The sequence below is a fragment of the Dicentrarchus labrax genome, unplaced genomic scaffold (genome assembly GCF_905237075.1).
Source record: "Dicentrarchus labrax unplaced genomic scaffold, dlabrax2021, whole genome shotgun sequence".
Taxonomy (NCBI): domain Eukaryota; kingdom Metazoa; phylum Chordata; class Actinopteri; family Moronidae; genus Dicentrarchus; species Dicentrarchus labrax.
In genome coordinates, this window is record NW_026136715.1 from 16,991,307 (window position 1) to 17,011,716 (window position 20,410).

Sequence of the window (20,410 nt, forward strand, 5' to 3'; positions counted from 1 at the left end):
ATCACACTACTAAGCTTCACGTCTTTGTTTGACAGTTTTACATTTATAATGAAACTATCAGGGCTTAAACCTTGTCTGTGGGTGACACAAAATAATAGGATATTTATGTTTTGTTGTGTCCTAAACTGAACTCAAGGTCAGAATTGTGACATTATGGTTTGTCCTAAGGGCATTCATGTGGTGTGTGATGGCATTAAGGAACCATAACTGATAATTCACACTCCTGTATGTCAAGTGCACACAGCCATATGACCAACTTCAGATGCAGCATGACATTACTGACAGCACCAGCAAACTATGATCGCTCATAAGACTGAAACACTGGAGCACTCTGTTGTTTAACTTGACCCTCAGGACATTCAGCTGCTCACTGACAGGATTTAAAAGATCAGAGAATGACGTGAAGATGAGTGGAGATCCTAAACATCAGCCCCTGCTGCTCAGTAAGCCACAATCATCCTCCACTGGCTGACCCTCTGACCTCTGGGGAATGTCAAGTGTGGCGATTTGGACCGACAAGGATGGTGCACCACGTCCACGACCTTCATGTGGCAGGGAACTGATGCAGTCGCTTCTAATCTTCTTTACAATACCAAGATCCATTCATAAAGGCAGTGGAAATAAGCATAATTATTTCCATACTAGTGATCCCAGTGAATGATTATCAACTCTTATTTAGTTTTATTCTGTGTACCAGACACTGACAACTATAAAAGCCTGCTCAGAATTTCCTCTAAATCTGCAGCCCTGCCTGAGTCACAGTATACATGTGCTCCAGATTTCACCTGAGTATTGGGGAATACTAGGACACTGTTGCCATCTAGTGGTGTCTCTGGAAAAGACACCTTACTGCTTGAGGTTCAGAGCCCACATTATGGTAACAGCTCAGTCTGCTTAAAACTCTACTTCATTTGTTTATCACATATTACGAACAACGTTGAATTCCTTGCAGAATCTTACAATCAAAGTGGCACATGATCCTGAGCTAGAAGTGCTAAAAGCTGCAAAGATTACTGAATGAACATCCTCCCTCTCTTCACAGCCTTCTTAACTTCAGCAATCATGCATATTTTCTCATTTGGCATCTGATTTCTTTGTGTCAAGGCCTGGAATTAATAGGACATTTAAAATGACCTTATTTGTCCACTGTGAGCGGCGTCTGAAGGTAATATGGCTCATTTTACATCCTTGGTGGGGAACATAGCTTGGCGACTTGAATTACCTTCCCCTCAGCTCGTCCCCCAGTGAAAATCCCATTTTCCCATACGGTGATGGTGCAATGTGCTGAGCTTGGTGATATCTCAGGGCCCCTCCACGGTGGAGGAGGGGAGCTCAGACATGCTTACTGCCTCCCTTTTAGAAACCATCATTTCAGCAGGATCGATAGTACGTCCCACTCCATGGCTGGCAGAATGCACTGCCTCTATGGGGAGTGGGTCGGGGGTAGGAGGGGGGTAGTAGGGGGTGGAAGTATGTGTGGACAGCTGCACCAAGGCAAGTCCGAGCAGCACACGCAGCCAAGGTGAATGATCGCATGCTGCGTCAGACACTCTGCTCCTCACTTGTTCTGAGATGCAGTTTCTGAGGAGGACCAGTGGGTGGATGCTGTCCTCAAGTGGTGGTTGCAGTTGCAGGCAACATACTGATGAAGCCACAGAAGTAGTTCAGCCGTCAGGTACTTCATGTTCCCAGTCTTCTGCCTCTCAGCTGACACACAAATCTGCCCTGAGATGAGCACAGATCTGCAGCCGATGCAGCTTGCATAAAGTCCTCCCGATGTCTTTTTTTTTAAATCGTCCTACACCTCTTTGACTGTATTGGAGGTTGAGCACTCAAATAGATTCATGCTGTAGGTGAGAAGACATCTCATGTTTCAGTGGATGGCTTGCAATATAAGACCTGTACAGTCTAGCTTTGTAAGGCAGAAATGTTTGGACATGGATAAAAATAAACCTTTACCAGTTATTAGAGTAGTGTGCATGGACAGCGAGGGTTAGAAAATCATTCACTCTGGCAATACAGACCTCTGGTTAGTTATTTATTATAACGCAGGATTGTATATTGTTCCTGTTGTTAATGAGGCCCAGCGAGGAAACATTTTAACCAGTATAGTCTCTCTTTCTGAAGGAGAATTGTAGCTGACAATTATGATACACAAACTGTTAATCAAATTTGTATTTTTGACAGATTTTAACACACAAAATGTACAGGATGCCTGCAACTGATGATTATGTTCATGGTGGATTAATCTGTTTCTAAATGAATCAATTAGTCTATGAAATGTCTCCCAGAACCAAAGGTGATGAATTAAAATGTCTTGTTTTGTCAAAATAACAGTAAAAACCCAAAAGATAATTCAATTTACAATGATGTAAAAACAGAAGAGCAGCAAATCCTCACACTGGAGAATCTGGAACGAGCAAATGTTTTTTGTTATGATGACTGATTGATTAACAAAGTAGTGGTCAGTTTAATTAATTGATTAATTGTTTCAGCTCTATTTAATAAATATATATAATAAAAATATAAAACATTATTTAAGCATTAAAAGCATAGTTTACTTGGTATAACCGTCTAACATGTCGTTGAAAAAGCAGTGGTAGAAGTGCAGGCTTGTATTTACTTACTCACTCTTTCCGCCGTGAACTGCGTACATGCGTCAGCAAACATGTATTTAACGTGTGCTGTACTTGTTTGACTTTGAGAGGAGCTCTCGCTGGTTTAGAGTAAGGAAAGGGCGTCAGTGAAGAGAGGTGCACCACTGCGGGACAGGGGGATGTGGATGGGACAGGATGTGTGGTGCAGTACGAGCATCCCCTCTGCTCAGATCGCTGCTCATTTGTCAAGTTGCCTGCAGACTTGAATGGTGCATTGCTGCTAAAACACAGAGAGGCAATCAGCAGTGGAACAGCACACCTCCAGGGAAGGGTTCCAGGTGGAGGAGAGCCTCCTTGGGCGGTCTGCAGATTAAGGGGTCTTTTCCTCAAGAGCACATGCCAGAGGGTCAAACTGGTGACAGATTTGTATTGTTCTTACAGAATTGTTTCATACTGAGGGACATTCGCATACCATTTTTAAACAGTGAATAGAGAGGAGCAGCATGGCTGGCGTATTCATCAAATCCACCCTTAGGCCACAGAAAAATGTTATTTTGGAGTTTGTTCTACTTACAGTTTGCTGTCAGAAATGGACTAAACTGTCTAAAGTGCAGCATCCCCCTGAGTGCTGTAGGGAAACAGAAATCATAGAACGATGAGAACGGAGGAATGAATTGTTACATTTTCCACTTTTATAACAAAACATCCTTTTTCCAGTGTGGTTTCGATCATCCAGCAGACTTTATTGTCATTAGTTTGGCTTACTCAGACTCTGTCTTTGCATATTAGCAGCACTGAGATGTTCTCCATACTGGGACAAGCGTCAAAGCCGAGTGAGGTCACAGCGTTAATAGTGGCCTGGTTCTGCTGGTGGACGTGGCAGTAGACAGGCAGACCCACGGAGATCATCCTGCGGATCAGAACCAGAGACAGAGCCAGGAGGTGCCCGGCCCGTCTGTACTGTGTAAGGGTGTAGGCCATCCTCAGCTCACACAGCTCATCAGACAGCATCCAGGACACAGGCCGGCCCTTCTCATCTGTCACACAGTGGTTTGGCAGATGGCGGATACAGGCTCTCACGTGGTTGAGGCTCTCCTGGCTGCCTCCATAAGGCAAGTGTGCGTCCACCAGCTCAGCGTGGGACTCGTCCAGAACGGAAATTGGCAGCGGGAACACATTCCTGGGTCCGCAGAGAAAGGTGTGAGCAGAAAATATGAACATGAATTAAGGAAAGTCATATTTTCTAATCTTCCTCGTCAGCTGCAAAAAATAACGGAGCTGTCTTAAACTGAGGTCACGAATACATTTCAGAAACTCACTCTTGCCAGTCCGTATTCTCGGGGATTTGATGGATGAAGGTGTTATAACCACCATATTCTGTGATATCGAGCCCACTGAGAGAGGCCAGTTCTTTTATGAGATGACAATGTGAGCTTGGTATACCTTTCAGAGACACAAAAGCAACGTTGTTTTAATTAATTTACCTTCATCATCATAGCAAGGGATGCTCTGATCCAGATTTTTCTTTCCCAACACCTTTTCCAATACCTCAACTTAGGATATCTACAAATACAGAATACCAATCCAGGATTTTTTTTTTCTCAAATTTAAAATCTGTTTACCACACTGTATGTAGCTGATTGTAATATTTTTTAAATAAGGTAACATTAGGCTAGGGATTGAATGTAACTGACAGCAGAGACATGTTTTTATAAAGAAAATGGTAAAGATTCTGGATTTAGTGTAGATCAATTGCATCATGGCCACTTAATAAGGTCAGTATCAGTGCTAATATTATTCCACTATATCAGATTGGTGCATCCCTAATCGTATCATGGGCCAACAAAATTACATGTTACAGAACCATCTGATTGTCAAAGAAAATCACATATTATGCAGTTGATTAAAAGTCTGGGTGCAAACAATAATTGTGTTTGCTCTGATATTAAAACTGCCTGTTGTGTTGAATTATATTGTCTCATACAATCAATTAATACTTATATGCAGACAAAAATGTCTGGATTTTCTTCACGTTTCTGTAAGTGACAATACATTTAATAATTGCAAGTGCAAATACAAACATGTTAAATACAAGGCTAAAATAAAATAGCATAACATATCAGTATGTTCCACATTTAAGTTTAAAGAATAAGTGGGTGATATTCAATGTTTCCAAGACCAAAACCAACAACAAACTGATCCAACTAACAAGTATTTTGTGTCGTATTTCTGTGCATCCAAAGCCTGTTATTTCTCGCCACTTCCTCCATTTGTCCCAAAGCCATTAAAAACACATCAATGAGCCACATTATTGCAGTGGGTGACACATTCCTTCATTATAATGAACACTGTAGTTTGTTTTGAGTCAATGTTCTTCCTGCTGAAAAATACTCACCAGCACACCAAACGTGCATTAATCCGCAGGTGAAAATAGTTCCCAACAAATGCACTATTCCCTCTGGTTTGAGTACCGTTTGTTAATAACTACAATGCCCTGCTGTTAAAGTATTTATTTAGAATATATTTGTAATCCATCTGTAAAGATTTATGTTTTCAGTAGCTACTAATACACATCGGCTGCAGATCATGACCAGTGCATTGTTGGTTTCCGTCTTTCAATAGGAACAACAAAAACATAGTATATCGGCAGCCTTTAACCACGTAGCTCATCTTATCTCTGAACGAAGGTTAAACTTTGAAACAGTTTAGCAATAAAAACACGATAAAACACAATATTGTCGATTGTCTGTATCTGCACCATGCATCACAGTTACAGTATACTTATAGGAATGCTGTATATTCCTATGGGTACTGCATAGAACATACAATATACTATAATAAATCAGTTAAGGAAATGCTATGCCTTCATTCTTTCACACTACCTCTGAATATGAGTCCGTTCCTCCAGTGTACGACTCTCTCATTAAGCAGCAGACCTCTCAGAGTTGCTGGGTTCTTTGTGAAGATGGTGCATATGTCTGGAATCACCCCGGAGCTGCTGCCGAAATGCTTCACAGGCAGATACAGACATCAACAGGACGTTCTGGTGGAGCCTATAAATTATCTTTGTCCCCGTGTGCTATACCTGTTTTTGACGGTAACAAATGGCAGTAGTGAATGTAGGCCAGGAGTCAACACACATCTCCAGATGACACGAGTTGTTGTGGAGGATATGCAACACTCCTCCAAGAACCTGGAACGCAGAACACAATGCAGCAGGGAAACAGACCAAAATAACAAGCAGCTCGCCATCCCTGCAGATGAAAATGGCACACAAATAACACCAGAGACAATATTCAGTAGAGTGGAGTTTCTTCTATGAAAATTCATGCCATATCATATTTTCTATTAAACACAAAGTTGTTTTCTACCTTTCTATCACACAAATATTAATGTTTCATAAAAAAAAAACAGAGCAGCATTACAGTGATGGAGTGTGGCAGGTCCCTGCGAAGGATATTTTTCATCAGAGTGAGGTCCTTGACTGCTTTCAAGATGATCATTTTGTTTGTTTTTTAGTTCACACTGGCCTCTGCCTTCAGAGTAATACATATTTACAGGTGTAATTTATCTATCTACATACAAGGCTACTGCCACAGATAAGATGAACACAAAGTCCAAAGTCTTTATTCTCTATACAGAGAAATATTTACTTTACCTACAGTTTACACATTTACAGTAACTAAATACACAAAGAGAAATCCAGACAAAACATAACGTACGGAACTATTTCTTTTACTGTTTATCTTAAACTATTACATAGGAATACTTGAAATGTATATTTCTGGCCTGTGGTGTCCTAATGAAGGCTCTTCGGCTGCAGTCTCCCTCAGTGAAGGCTGATCTGTGCATTATGCTTCACTACAACACCGGTGCAGAGAGCAAACTGGCTGACTGCTGCTGACACTGACGGAGCCGCTGCTCATTCACCACAACAGAGCAGCCAGCTGTCAGAAGTTCGGCCACTCATCATAATGTCAATCCATCATAGACCTTTTACTATCTCTCTCGTACTGAGGGAGAAACCGATGACTCCTCGCACTTCATACGTTTCACACATCGCGGCCCGCCTTTCAGAACAGGATCTTTAATATCAAGGTGAGTAATGTTGTCAGTGACAGTTCTTTGGTTAAATGGAAAAGAGTATTTCTTTATTTCTTTGTCAGTGAAATAAATTAAATCTGTCCTCAATGTTAAACAGTACTTCTCTGTGCTTACAGTCATTTCTTTACAACCACATTCTACCTGTATTGTCGTTGACGGTGTGTCTTTTTCACTCCACTTGGCCTTGGGAGGAAACTGCTCAGCTTTACAAAATGAGGTCAACAAAGACGATTTGGTGCAGTGAAACACACCAGGCACCTTTTTCTACAAAATCATCATCATTCAGTCTCTCGCTATGGCAGACTGACTGAAGAGACAGATAATTTATTGCTAGCTAGCCTCAATTACCTCTTCTCTGACTCTATTTTTCATTGCCGATGTCAGGTTTCCCCTGAGGATATCTCATATAACTACCTAATCAATTATCCTCACTGAAATATTCTTTTATTTCACATCTTGTCAGATTTTCAGAAATATACACCCAAAACCTTTCATAGACCCAGTCAGTTGTCAGTCAAGGCAATTCTCCTCCTCTGTTGAGAATTAGTCTGAATTGATGAGTAAACCTAGCAAGCTGCTGAGCTTGTAAATCAATGTGTCTATTATCTTTTCCGGACAGATCAATGGAGCCAAGGAATGGGCTGTGAATGGCAAAAAAAAAAAGGAAAGAAAAGACACGCAAACTCACCAGCCGATGGTTGGACTCGACTCCCATTATCTGTGTATGTCAAGAACGTCCATACTTGACAGATAACCTTTTTTCCCCCCTCAGATAATCAGTACGTCAGTTTGGTTACAGCGCTTGTCTGATAAGACATAAGGGATTGACGACGGCCAGCCACAAAAAAACAACCACCTATTTAGGTACTACAAAAACTCTAACAGTCAGGCCTTAATGCAAATCATAAACATGAGCGAGAGCCATGTGTGTACACATTCAATGAACTGCATAGGTGACTCAACTCTGAATCTCTGCACTCATATGATCTATGAGCCTTAACACACATTTACACATTCTGCCCTTGGCTGGGCTAACAAGAGAATATTAAGAAGAGTGGAGAGCCAAAGGCGGTGAGGTGACAGTAGCCAGGTAAAGCATAGCGAGGTAATCTAATAGGACATGTAAAAGGGCCCCTCCTCATGGCTTATTCATCACAGGGGATGCCATTACTGAGAATGGCGTGGGCTATGTGAGGGATATGCTGGCGGGGGCATTTTCCCTGGTGTCACAGAGTACAGAGGAGAGGACAGATGCTGCGAGCCTCGGCAGACTGATGCAGTAGCAGCACTGCATGCAGATGCTACATGCAGGGAATGATGCTCCACTCTCAGCTGATGGCAGTTTTTGCATGATACATACCTATGATTCATACTGACACTGATTGATGAGGACAGCCTCATGTATCAGATCCCCATAGTCAGAGATGCTCCATTATGTGAGTTTTACTGATTCAGCAATCTGTTCCAGCAGAGGCGTATCTCATGAGGGCAGATACAAGCTAATCAGGGAGAAAAGCCTTAAAATAAAACATCAACTCTAATGAGCTTAAAACAGGTAAGAATACACCTTGACTTCATGGGTTCAGGGTTAATATGACATACATGCGGCTCCTAATTTTGCACCAGAGGACGAAGGATCACAGGGTTCAACTGGGGGGGGCTGGCTCCTGCAGTGAGGGGAGAGCAGAGCGCTGCACTGCTGCAGAGAGCAACCAAGGCACTGATGCCTAAAACGTACAGAATTTACAATGGAGCCACCATTATCCATACAGAGCCCATGCAGTGCACTGCAAACGTCATCACTGAAAGCTGGGAGAGTGAACCGCCAAGTGCATTTTTTGTGAAGTAAAGACATTGCAGAAAGAGAAGTTCAACCTCATTGGCTGACTAAATGATGGATGATCTCACTGTGTGCAATGCACAAAAGACAAATTTGGTTGGTCAAGATTTTTCTTTACTGTAGCGCACTGCAGAATAGCACCAGTACGGCAGTGCATCATGGGTAATGAAAGGCAGGTAATAGGGATTGCAGATTAAGGACATTTCACTTTACTCAAGGGGATTTTGTACCTGTGAGAATTGTGAAACTCTGAGCTCAAGTGTTGAGAAAGCAGCTTTTTGATAGTGACATTCACTTACTGATTGCATGATTATTGCTCATTTGTCAAAATGGTTGGTGATATGTGTGCAATAATCCTGTGGTGTGCCTTGTGTTTTACGCTTTGTCAACATACTTGGTTGAAATATGATCCATAACTACTGCTTTGGATAATAATAAATCAAGCACATTTTTTAACTGTTTCACAGGTGACAAAGAATCATTTTGACTTAAACGTTTAGAGTAAGTCTGTGATTTTCTTAATTTAGCTTTACAGTGTCCCCTTTTCTGATCTTACATGTTGCGATGCCTTCAATACATCTTTTGGCAACACATATCAGGAGAAATCCTTCCTAATTTTCAGAAGAAATTAGATTTCAGAGATACTGTGACAAGTTTCAAAGCACACCAGAGGAGATGGCCTCTCTGTGGAGCAAACTGTTCCTCATTCAGGTTTGAGCACACTCATATCTCAAAGCAGCTTTTGCTGTAGTGTGAAAATGAATAAAAGGGGATGGAGAGTTATGTGTGTGTGGAGGGGGTCTCTCTTGTGAAGAGTCCTTTACACTGATAATTCTCGGGGGTTGTTCGAGGAGGGTGGGGGGTGCAGAGGAGGACAGGGAGGAGAGGAGGGCAGACTGAGGATGTGCACACACACTGACCCTGGAGGTTGCGTTCCCCTTTAAAAGTCCCATCCCACTCAGATACGCAGAGCTCATGCAGGATCTGCTGCGGCAGTGGGGGAACACTGCTGAGCTGTGCAGTTTATGCTGCCAGCAAGCGTGCAAAGAAAAGGAGGGGGAGCGAACGCGTACAGGAGGAGGAGAAGGAGGAGGAGGAGTGAGGGAGCTAGAGAGGGAGAGAGAGAGTGCAAACAATGTCATTCTGTTCAGGAGGCAATGCTGCAGTCAACTTTGCCGCGCCATGAAGGCACATCACAAGCGACCATGAGGCTCAGAGTGAGTGCAGAGAAGTTTTCCTCCTCTCCGCCCCGTGTGTGATGCGGTCCGAGACTCATCTGTAGGTATACATTTATTTCCTCTCTAGTCTTATTTACCTTGTATGTTGTCTCCTTGTGTGTCTATCTCTTTGCATAGGATGGTACACTTCTTAAATCAGCCTTACAGGTGTTGATATACGTATGTCGGTGTGCATGCCTGCAGTGTTGAAGCTCCCGGCTGCTTCTGTCTCATCAGTGTCAGCCTCCTCTGCACCAGTAATAACCAGGCAGCAGCCAGCCAGTCAGTCAGTCAGTCAGTTAGCAGTCAGGCTCCACTGCTCCCTCATCCATGTTTAACACATGGTACGGGCTGGAAATAGCAGCCGGCGTGTCAGATAGCGGCTGGTTGAGAGGACTCGCCATTTGACACAAGGACAAAAAAAAAAAAACTAAGCATGATACAAAGAGTTCCCTCCGCTAGAGGAGACTTTTATCTTTGCTGACTTAGCTTTTAGGAGAGAACAGACAGTCCCGAGCTCTCTACTTTTCTCTGGTAGTTGTGGATTTATATTTAGCAGCATGTGTTGGTTGTGCATACGATGCTGGAAACTGCTACGAAGGATCTATTGTAACAGTGGTCCTGGGTGTCAGTGTCTCAGTGCTGAAATGAGAATGAGGCTACAGTGGCCTGCATGGGACAGGGGAGCTGTGGTGCAGTCATGAAGTTATGCACTAGCTAGCAGGACTTTTCAGCCGTCCTAAAAGTGGATACCAGGGTAGAGTGCAGTTCTCTGAGATTCTTTTTGGAGAGTTTCAGCACAAACTGTGTGAGGAGAGTATTGAGGTATGTGTGTATGCATTTTTTTTTATTTGTCTCTTGGATAAAAATAGAAATGGAAAGGTCTCTCAGAGCAGAACCCCTCTTATACATGGTAATATATATGCAGCAGCAGTATCTCAGCAACTCTCTTGGTCTAAAAGTCGATGATGCCACTTTTGTCTTCTATGCCATAATGCACTGTCTACGCTCAACTGCGAGCCTTTTCAAAGGCCATGTAAAAATAGTTTGTGGGCGAAAAAGCTTCATAGAAAAGTGAGTCAGTATTTAAAATTGTGCTCTGAAACCTGTATGGGAGGTCTGGATGATGGTTCCAGCCAGGTCAGTTCGCCTGTATGCAGACTCGGTCAGCGGCGAGTTCACCTCAGGTAACTGTGCTAAGACCTTGAAAAAGCTGGCCCTGCGTCGTCAGCTGGCTCTTTGTGAGGCAGAAGCATCTCTCTGGCCTTTGGATTTCTCCCCACATGCAGGCGGGCGAGTGCAGGGAAACAGAGTGATAGCAAACTGTACAAGAGGTCCGCGCCACATCCGGAGCCTGACATCATCTTGGAACATCTGCAGTTCTCCTGCTCACACTTTAACTGAGGGTGGGTGCTGCACTGCCAGCAAAGGAAATTGCCGCACTCACCTGATGTTCCTTGCGCCTCACTTCTGCCCTCCCCCCACCTCCCCACCCTCTCTCCTCTCCTTCTCTCCTCCTCCTGCCTCGTCTCCAATTTCTCTACTGTAGTCTCTCTCAGAGGTACAGTTGCCCAGCACAGCGCCTCACCGGCATGCTTTGCACCTCTGTGATTCTGCCACCCCCACCCCCCCTCTCCTCATCCTCTCTCCTCCATTCACCCCCCCCACCCCCCTCCCCTGCTGAAAAAGTATGCCGCACATGCTCTCACCATCCTCCTTGAGCAATTTGCCTGAGTGAAGAGAGAGCGAGAGAGAGAGAGAAAAAAAAAGCAAGAGCCAGTGAGCCAGCAGCAGAGCAGCAATCCTGCAGTGTCCTGCAGCAGCTGAGTTCCTGCAGTGCTGGCCTCTAATAGCACACACACACACACACACACACAGACACACAGAGAAGCACATCGAGACTATCATTCTCTCTCAGACAGTCCTTCAGTCACGTGACATAGTGGTGGTAAATGTGAGAGAGAGCAGGCCGTCTCACTCTACACCGGACTAAGCTGAGTTTAGAGACAGAAGAGAAAGACGCGTGTGCATGCACACCCACACATACCCACACACACACACATACATACATACATACATACACTCTGCTCATGGAGCTCCACAGGGAGGCAATGGTGAGATTAGCCGGTTGCCCCCACCCCCACCCCCCATCGGTGGTGCATTGTCCCGTTCCAGCACTCCAGTTCCGATGATGTAATCAATGCAGCAAGCTTTGAACTTGCTGGGCTAGGGGTTCCTCCCCCCCCCATCTCACCCCCCGACTCCCCCCAACTCACACACAGATGCAAGTATGAGGCCTCAGCTGCAGTCCGTGTCCCAGGTAGGAAGATTAATAAATTATAGCTTTATGTGATGATTTAGCTATTAAAGTGCAGGAAATAATTCCCTGTGAGTGGGCTAGCTCAATGACTGTCCATATTTCACTCTTGTGCAAACAGATAGTTTCATGCTTCCATAAATTAAGAACCAACTCAATTGGTGAAACTACTGCTGGCACTTCGTCAAAACGCTGCTGTGCAGTGCCGCATCCCCACTTCTAATAAATTAAAGCAACTATCTGCAGGCAAATATGCCTCTTCTGCTCTTTTCTACAAAGTTGTTCTAGTTGCTTTCAGCAGGGAAAAGACAAACCTCCAAGCAGAGCTAAAAGTGCTTTGAGTTCTTTCTAGGCGTAACATCATAGTGACTTTGCTCTTTCATTGATAAGGTCATCAGTCTGTTGACAAGCTGCAGTGGAGAGCAGCTTCAGTGATGTACAGTACGGTGCTTTAGAGATGCTCAGGCAGCTAGATTGAGACCATATTGTAGCAGGTGAGTTTTGCTGAGCTGGTTCCTGCCACTGCACCCAGAATCTGCCTAGTGATCAACTTCTACTACAGCAGTGATGAACTGGCATCACCCCTCCTCTAGTAAAAAAAAAAAAGCATGCATCAGAGGGGCTCTGCATAATTAGCACTAGTGCCTGGAGATTATTCTGCACACGTGATACACTTTAATATGTCAGTAACTACGTAGAATAAAATGTAAATTTGTATATACTGTACATACGTATGTGATCCATCACATAGAGGATTCTTTATCTGTGGCATTAATATATTTTAAATTGAGATTATATTTCAGATTAATATTATATGTTCAACATATCTTTCCCTGTGCATTATTTAGGATTTTCACAGTCATATAATTCACACTGAGGGGCTTCATCTGTAACTGATGTGACCTACTCCGGGTTACTGTGTAAAATAATTTGATGAATCAGCAGCTTTCATTAGTATGCTGTGCTGGTGCCCAGTTCCAGCTTCTATAAACTATTCATTTTGCTGTGTTAGGGATAAAGCAGCACTACTTGCTAACAAGAGTATGAATGAAGAGCAATACTTTAGCTGCTGAATTTAAGATTCAGACTTTTAGCATTTAGCACAGGAAAGACAGACAACGTTGTGAACTGCTTCCACCCGCTGAGCAGAGAAAGAAGTCACTGCCTGTAGGCAAACTGCTCTTTATGATCTATGACAGAACAAAGATGATCTGACAAGTCGGTCCAAATCAAAAATGCTCTTCTCTCCAACACTTTTTCAGTCGATGGCCATCCTCACCTCACCTCATCTCATCAACTCAAAGCTTTTGTAAAGAAAACTACTTCACCACGCCACACAGAGAATCATTCTCAATATACAGTCAAACAATAACTCCTTCATGTGTGAAAGTATTCAGAGTTAAAGCTGTGTATGCTAACCAATTGAAGCAGGCTGAGTCATGCTGGGGTTTTTTTCTGCTGGGTTTCCCCCCTCTCTGATCCTCTGCTCCTCCCCCTCTGGTCTAGGAGCAGGCTCATACACCAGGTCCGGCTGTTGGTGGCGTGTTGGAACATGCCTTGACTTGTTGTACTGCCTGAGTGAAGCAGAGACAGACATCCACGAGACACAGAGGAGAGAGAGAGAGAGAGAGAGAGAGAGAGAGAGAGAGAGAGAAGAGGATTGTGGTCAACAGTTTGCCAATGTGAAGTGACCCACCCAATGGGAGAGCCCTGCAGCACCCGTGGACAGACTCCTGTTGATGTCAACACCAGAGTGCACTCGCTGGAGACAAGCGTGGATGGAGGAGCTCCACTGCTGTCCTCGCTGCTTGGTGAGTGTCAAAGACTGTGTGTGAATAAAAACCTCTGACATATAATGTTACAACTGAGCACTTCTGTGAACGTCTAGGTTAATTGTTATTGCAGAGAGGAGCACCTCTACTTGGAGTAAAACTTCAGAAACACTAATTAGTGTGGGGAAATCGAAAAGATGCTAAAATGAGGCCTTCACATCTGCTTAATAAGGCCTGTACGTTGACTGAAGTATAAATGAAAAAATGTTCATTTGAAGGGCGCAACTCTAAGTGTGTCCAAGCTAAGTCTTGATGCTAACATGATGCCATGGTAACTATACAAAAGGTTATTGAAGTGTGATACACCCAAACAGACTGTTACCAATCACACAGTGGCACAGTAACCTCCGCACAGACAGAGCACCCACCAGTGACCCTTTCACAAGTCCCCGGGGACTCAGCGATCATTGTCCGTCCACAGTTGGATCCTCGCAGAGGAAGACAGCTGTTTTTATTATTGTTTTCTCCTCTGTTCAGCATGAAAGTCGGTTTTCATCAGGAGACTCAGCAGGCCGCCTCCTCCTCCCTGAAAAGCAGGGAGACCAAAGATAAATAGTTCAGAGTTCCTCATTTCTCACATTTCTGATTTGTGTCTGGTGAAATACAGTGCGATGGAAGATTTTTGTTTTTAAAAGGCCTAATTTTCATCAGTGTTTTAGTCATAAGAGCACACATACTGTAAATAAAAAAAGCAGATAAAGACGACTACCTCACTAACCTCAGACTTTTCACGTTGTCGCACATAATAGCTGCATGTTACTGATTAGCTCTACAGTCAAAACTCAAATACATCAATCACTCCAGTGACTCAATGATAATCATTTAGTGTCTTGTGTACTATGATCTGTGTATTTTGCTTTTGTGTGGTCAAGCCTACAGATAGTTACTGGGGCAACTGTTTTCTGGTAACCAGGGGTAGTGTGCACTGTGGGTAAGACTCAAAACCACTGAATTATTAACACACTGCAGTTTGACAGACAATACTGATAAGTCAACACTGATGAACCCTATTTACCCCCTAAATAACGTGCAAACGCTTACAACAAAAGAATACATTTCATGACCAGGTTTTTATTACTTCTAATCATTTTCTATATACTTAAAATGCCTCTAGTGGATTAGTTTTGAATTGTTCATTTGAAATTGAATGCCTCAAAAGCAAAACCAATATACATACTTGTGCTACATAAACCTCAGGAGAGGCTAAGCTCCAGCACCAGGCATGCCATCATGTGTAGCCTTGTTCAGAAACATGGCTCTACAGTAAATACTAGTGTCATTGTTGGCCATAAGATGATTAGGGTTTGTGGGAAAGGAACTGGAGCAGGGAGGCATGACTGTTTGAGCGTTGTTTCCTGACAGTGAAACGACAGAGAAATGCACAGCGGAGAGGAGCGAGGAGGGCGGGTGCACAGGGTTGGTGCGGTCGGGTAGCTGGGTGAGTGTGTTTTCTAGCATCCAGAGGGATCCTGGGGTTGGGGGGGCCAAGTGTGTGTGTACGTGTCTTTGTTGATGTGATGAGAAGCTGTTGCTGAGGAGATCTGTTGCCTGTAGGCTGGTAGATACTCTCATTACTCCAACAAAGGCCACACAAACCCTATCTGCCATTTGTGTACGATTACATTTGACGCTGTAAACATTTTCAAGATGAAAAAACAATATACTGTATATTAAAAAAATATGTATTTAAGTTTCTGCGCACTGGTGTGATGAGTGACCAGTAAACCACCTAAAATCTGTACAATTACCAAAATGTTGCAAAACTAACATTTAACAAAATAAGCTAAACTTGTTTAAACTTTGCAGTAGTGCTTCAGGTCAGAACAATAATAATAAAAATATTATATATAAATTACTTAAATATGATTAATTAACAAAAGTATGATTCAAATTTGGGAAATTGGAAATATCTGATGAAAGAACAGGCAATGCTTAACAATATTAACATGTATTTATTTATTCAGCATCTGTCAAATATAACATTTTTATCATGTTCAGAGCCAAAACAATTTGTTGATCGATTTTAATAACTGACTCATCATTTAAATAATTTTTCAAGTAAAAATAAAATTTTGTGGTTCCAGATTCTCTGTTTTTGTTTTCCTTTGTCGTTTATCACAGTAAATTTAATATATTTGGGCTTTTGGACTATTGTTTGGACAATACAAGACATTTGAAGAAGCCAACTTGGATTTAAGGAAAGGTGATTTATTGATTAATTGAGAAAATAACTGGCAGATTAATTGGTAATGAAAATAATTGTTAGTTGTAGCCCTAATCATGCTGTTTCGTCTGAATATGTCTATAGCTCATATTTATCAGCGCACTTAAACTATGTGATGAACATAGCCTATTTTAAGACGTAATTCATTGCAAGCTACCTTTTTATTAATATGTTTAATTTAAGCATATACACATTAGTATAACAAAAAAGAATAATCTAAATTAAGGTGTATTTAACCTGACAACATGGCCCATCTAATCAATCTAAATGTTCTCTTAGTCCTCTACTAAATGAATTCATGCAACATTCATCCACACCTCACACAATTATTCATAGACACACTTCCCACTACCTTTTTTTGTTTGGCCAGTAGTATAGAAGTAGAAAGACAAAATTCTGTCAGTAAAGCTGAACCCAGCCTGGAACATATTTGTGGACAGGTTTGAGTCGAGGCTCGTCGCTGCTCCTGCTGTTTGCTGAGTGGTGCAGTGAGGCAGCCATTCATTCAAGTAGGCAAGTAGTGTGTGTTGTTTTCACTGGCATTCCTCAATCCTGTATTAGGGATTACATCAAGCCCTGAGCAGGAAGGAATTCCTGTCATCATGTGGTCAGCGAAGGCAGCGTTTGGCTCGCCAAAAAGAGACACGGATGCAGCCATTTGGCCACTGAAAGAAGGTCAAAGAGTAGTGTCTGTGTTTGTCAGTGGACAGCTTGTGTGTGTGTGTGTGTGTAAGACAGGGGCAATAAATATTTAGCGTTGGTATCAGCGAACATTTTGTGTACAAACTTACATGTGAGCATCACAATATTTTTCTTAGAAGTATCTAACTTCCTTCTTTGACATTAGATAAGGTCAAAATGCCTCAAACCACCAATCAAGCGAGGAATTTCCAGTTATACAACCACAAATGCGTCATAAAATACACCAAAAGCAGACATGGGGAGCTACAAATAGCCTTGCTACGGATTTCAACAGTGAAGATACACTACATAGAGGACGTTCATCCATCTGTGTTTTTTTTCCAAACATCCCTCCGGACACCTCTCCACCTCCGTCATAACTCGCTGTTCCATCGTTTGCTGCAGATCGCTCTCTACTATCCATGTTGTCCTGTCAGCAAAGCGGAGTCCACAGGGAGAGGACAGTATGGAATGGTCAGCCAGCCCGAAAATAGCACTGCAGCGAGTAAACGCAACTGATAGTGAGGGGGGTTTTAGTTATTGTCCCTTAGGTACACAACCACACAGGCACTTGGAATATATGGTACTCGTGTGAGCAGACACACACACACACACAAATAGTCGAGAGCTAAATCAAACCGAGCTTTTTGTTGCAAAATCATGAGTCATGGCAAGTCTATTCTTAGTCTGGGGGTGTTTGTGTTTGCCCAAGTTGTGTGCACTTAAAGTGATGCTGCACAAAAGGATAGAAGAGTATCCAGAATCTGTTTGGGAACAAGCTTTGGGTCACTTTGGGCAGTGGCGCGTAGACTCATCAATGCATCGCAGTTATATAAAACCGAGTTGGGACTGGCAGAGTGCCCCTTTAAATCTGAATTTAAGATTTCTAAAAAGAAAGTGAATCCAGTCAGATTTTTATTTTCATTTTACATTCCTATGTATCATATTTAAGTAGGTTAGGTTGGGAATTATTAGGTTGTTATTCAATCATTATTTCCTAATTCTCTTATAGAGCTTTCGGCCCTGGGGGGGCTTTAGTGTGAGGCCGTTGCCTTCCAACAACCACGAAGCTGGGCACAGAAAGTGTGAGCGTCCGCAGTGCCAGACTCACAGGTGGAAGTTCCACCACAAAGACCACTCAGGGTCCTGCCGGGGGAGAGGCAGGCGGAGGGACGGACGGTTGGACGTGGCTCCTGTGGGTGTTTCTCTGGCAGTGTCTTAGCTGGTTGTTGTGAGGAGTGAGAACGAAGCAATCAGCAAGTATACTGCCGCAGAAATTCTTCGCAATAAGAGGCCCCGGGCACACAGCCGGCAAAAGGAGAAAAACGCATATCAGCATTGTAGCCGTCATGGATCCTGCTGTTACTGTAAGTTTTTACATGTGTGTGCTGACACTGTAGAAATTAACTGAGGACCTGGTACAGAATTAACTAAAGATAGATCAACTGAGAGCAAGGCCTATTTGTTAACAGTCTCTACAATATTTACAACTGGATCAAAGCATCAAACTTCCACACTGTGTGTTGTACTTCTATGATCCTCTGCTGCCATCTTGTGACTGAAAGCATCGTCCCAATAAGCTTTTGTTCATTAAACACTGCAGCAAATTGTAAAACCTACATTGTTTATCTTTTTTCAGTCTAAAATCCCCTTCATTCAGAAAATATGGCCTGGCTTACCGTGACCTCATTTAAAAATGCATGTCGTTTTTGTCACTACATTTAATTTTTCTTTGTGAATTATCATTTATCAAGTACTTATGTCTGGATGCTGACATATTAATAGTGAATATGATTGAGTCCTAATTTATTAGTTGCAGCCAAATAATTTCTTCATGTCATAAATTATGACTGTACAAAAGGGGTAAATAAAAGCTAAATAAATCAAATTATCCTTGTTTGTTTTCACAGTGCACACGCATTTTGTAATCATGAAAAACTTGTGTTGTATAAACCACTTTGCACTGTGTGAAAGCACTTTGAGACACTTGAAATAAAAATTATGTTGCCATGCGAACACAGAAGACCTAATGAGTGCAGATGAGGCAGAACGGCCTGGACGCCAGGTGCACGCTAATTTAGGTTTTCACAGGCACACACAGCAAACGCAGACAGAGCTGAATGTATAGAGCGCTCCTGACTTAAGATCCAAAGAAGCGGCTTTTGTCTACTGAATCACATAATCTGTTCTTTATTTATTATTATCACTTTATGGACAATTTTGCGTTTTTTAAATCTGGTAATCGGTTGTGTGATTGTGGTGAGAATGCAGATGCGTTTGCTGCAGACTGCAGGAAACAGACAACGGTGCCTCTGCATTGCTGCAAACACAAAAAAAGAGGATGCAGTTTTTTCTGGGCTGCAGCAATGCAGAAGCATTAAAATCCTGCTCTCACACAAGGTCACCGCTTTATGGCTTTAAGACGTTCTACACTTCAACTCCTTGGAAAACTACAATTATAAGGCCACCAAAGCATTAACAGCTGCTCGACACAAAACATTACTCATTACTTAAAAATGTCACAAACCCTTCCTTTATTATGGGGGGGGGGTTAGCCCAATGAACTGTTTGATAACAAGGAAATTTACTTTGAGGCCAAAGGTGACCTCCAGCAGCACATTTTAATTAAATCTGAATTATAATTTAATTTGGAAATTCTTGAGATAGTCCCTGTTAAGTGAGGGTGACAGTCTCAGGTTCTCAGCCTACATGTTGGATTGTTAGTGCAATGTGTTATTGTGAGCTGCCTATCAAAACAAGAAGGAAATATGTGCTTCATCTGCATTGTTTTCCAACTGGTTAACGGCACAGGGCGGAGGAATATTGAGAAATTCATATACGTTCTGTGGACGACCATAGCATTGATAATACAGAAATTAGGGCTAAAATGATTATTAAATGAATTGATTATTCAATTGACACTCGATGAATTATTCTAATCATTTACTTTACTGAACATCACTCTGAGCTTCCAGGTCCTCAAACTGGTGGCTTTTTTTTCCGTTTCATGTAAATGTAAATTTAATAACTCTAGAATTTGCAGCATTTGTCAGAAAGACATAACCCTGTGTTCTCAGAAACTGTGACAGGCATTTTCAATTCATTAATCTTATCAGTAATGAAAAATAATCATTAGATGCAGTTCAAATAATATTTTGGGGATGAATATAGGTGTTTTCAGAAGATATTTACATACAAGAACAAACTATAATGCCCGGTGTTTATGGCATTAGCAAATAAATCTCTTTCCAGCCCACAACTCAAAATCCTGCAGCTAGGATTTTACTGAACAAATTAATATCAGCTTATTTCACTGATCCTCGCATCCATAAACTGGCTTCCAATTGTTTTGTTTTTTTCTATTTTTACTTCTGTAAGTTATTGACTGTTTTATTAGCTTACATTTTGTACAGTAAAGCCATTTAAGTGTATTGGTAAGTTTTAATAAAGAGTGGGACAGTTGTTACAAATGAAAATAAATATTTTAAAATAAAATCTGATATGAAATTCTGTACTTGTGCTGTTAAATGACCTGATTAGTGCTGTGTGTGTTTAGCATGGAAATGACAGGTGTTATAACAGAATATCTATATATATA

The 20,410-nt window shown here is 42.2% G+C and overlaps 1 protein-coding gene and 1 long non-coding RNA gene across 2 annotated transcripts; one reads left to right on the forward strand and one right to left on the reverse strand.

Moving 5' to 3' along the window:
• Window positions 1–2,025: 2,025 nt before the first annotated feature.
• On the reverse strand, window positions 2,026–9,569 carry LOC127376866 (glycine N-acyltransferase-like protein 2). The gene is made up of 6 exons (XM_051424224.1): window positions 6,023–9,569; window positions 5,683–5,790; window positions 5,480–5,606; window positions 3,917–4,040; window positions 3,363–3,777; window positions 2,026–3,225 (listed from the first exon to the last, which is right to left on the reverse strand). The coding sequence occupies exons 1-5, from the start codon at window positions 6,098–6,100 to the stop codon at window positions 3,363–3,365; spliced, it is 852 nt and encodes a 283-aa protein (XP_051280184.1). The 5' UTR covers window positions 6,101–9,569; the 3' UTR covers window positions 2,026–3,225.
• A 49-nt stretch (window positions 9,570–9,618) lies between these two features.
• On the forward strand, window positions 9,619–20,324 carry LOC127376867 (uncharacterized). Its single transcript, XR_007887572.1, has 3 exons — window positions 9,619–9,819; window positions 13,582–13,886; window positions 17,825–20,324. It is a non-coding gene; the product is annotated as an uncharacterized LOC127376867 (long non-coding RNA).
• The last annotated feature ends 86 nt before the right edge of the window (window positions 20,325–20,410 follow it).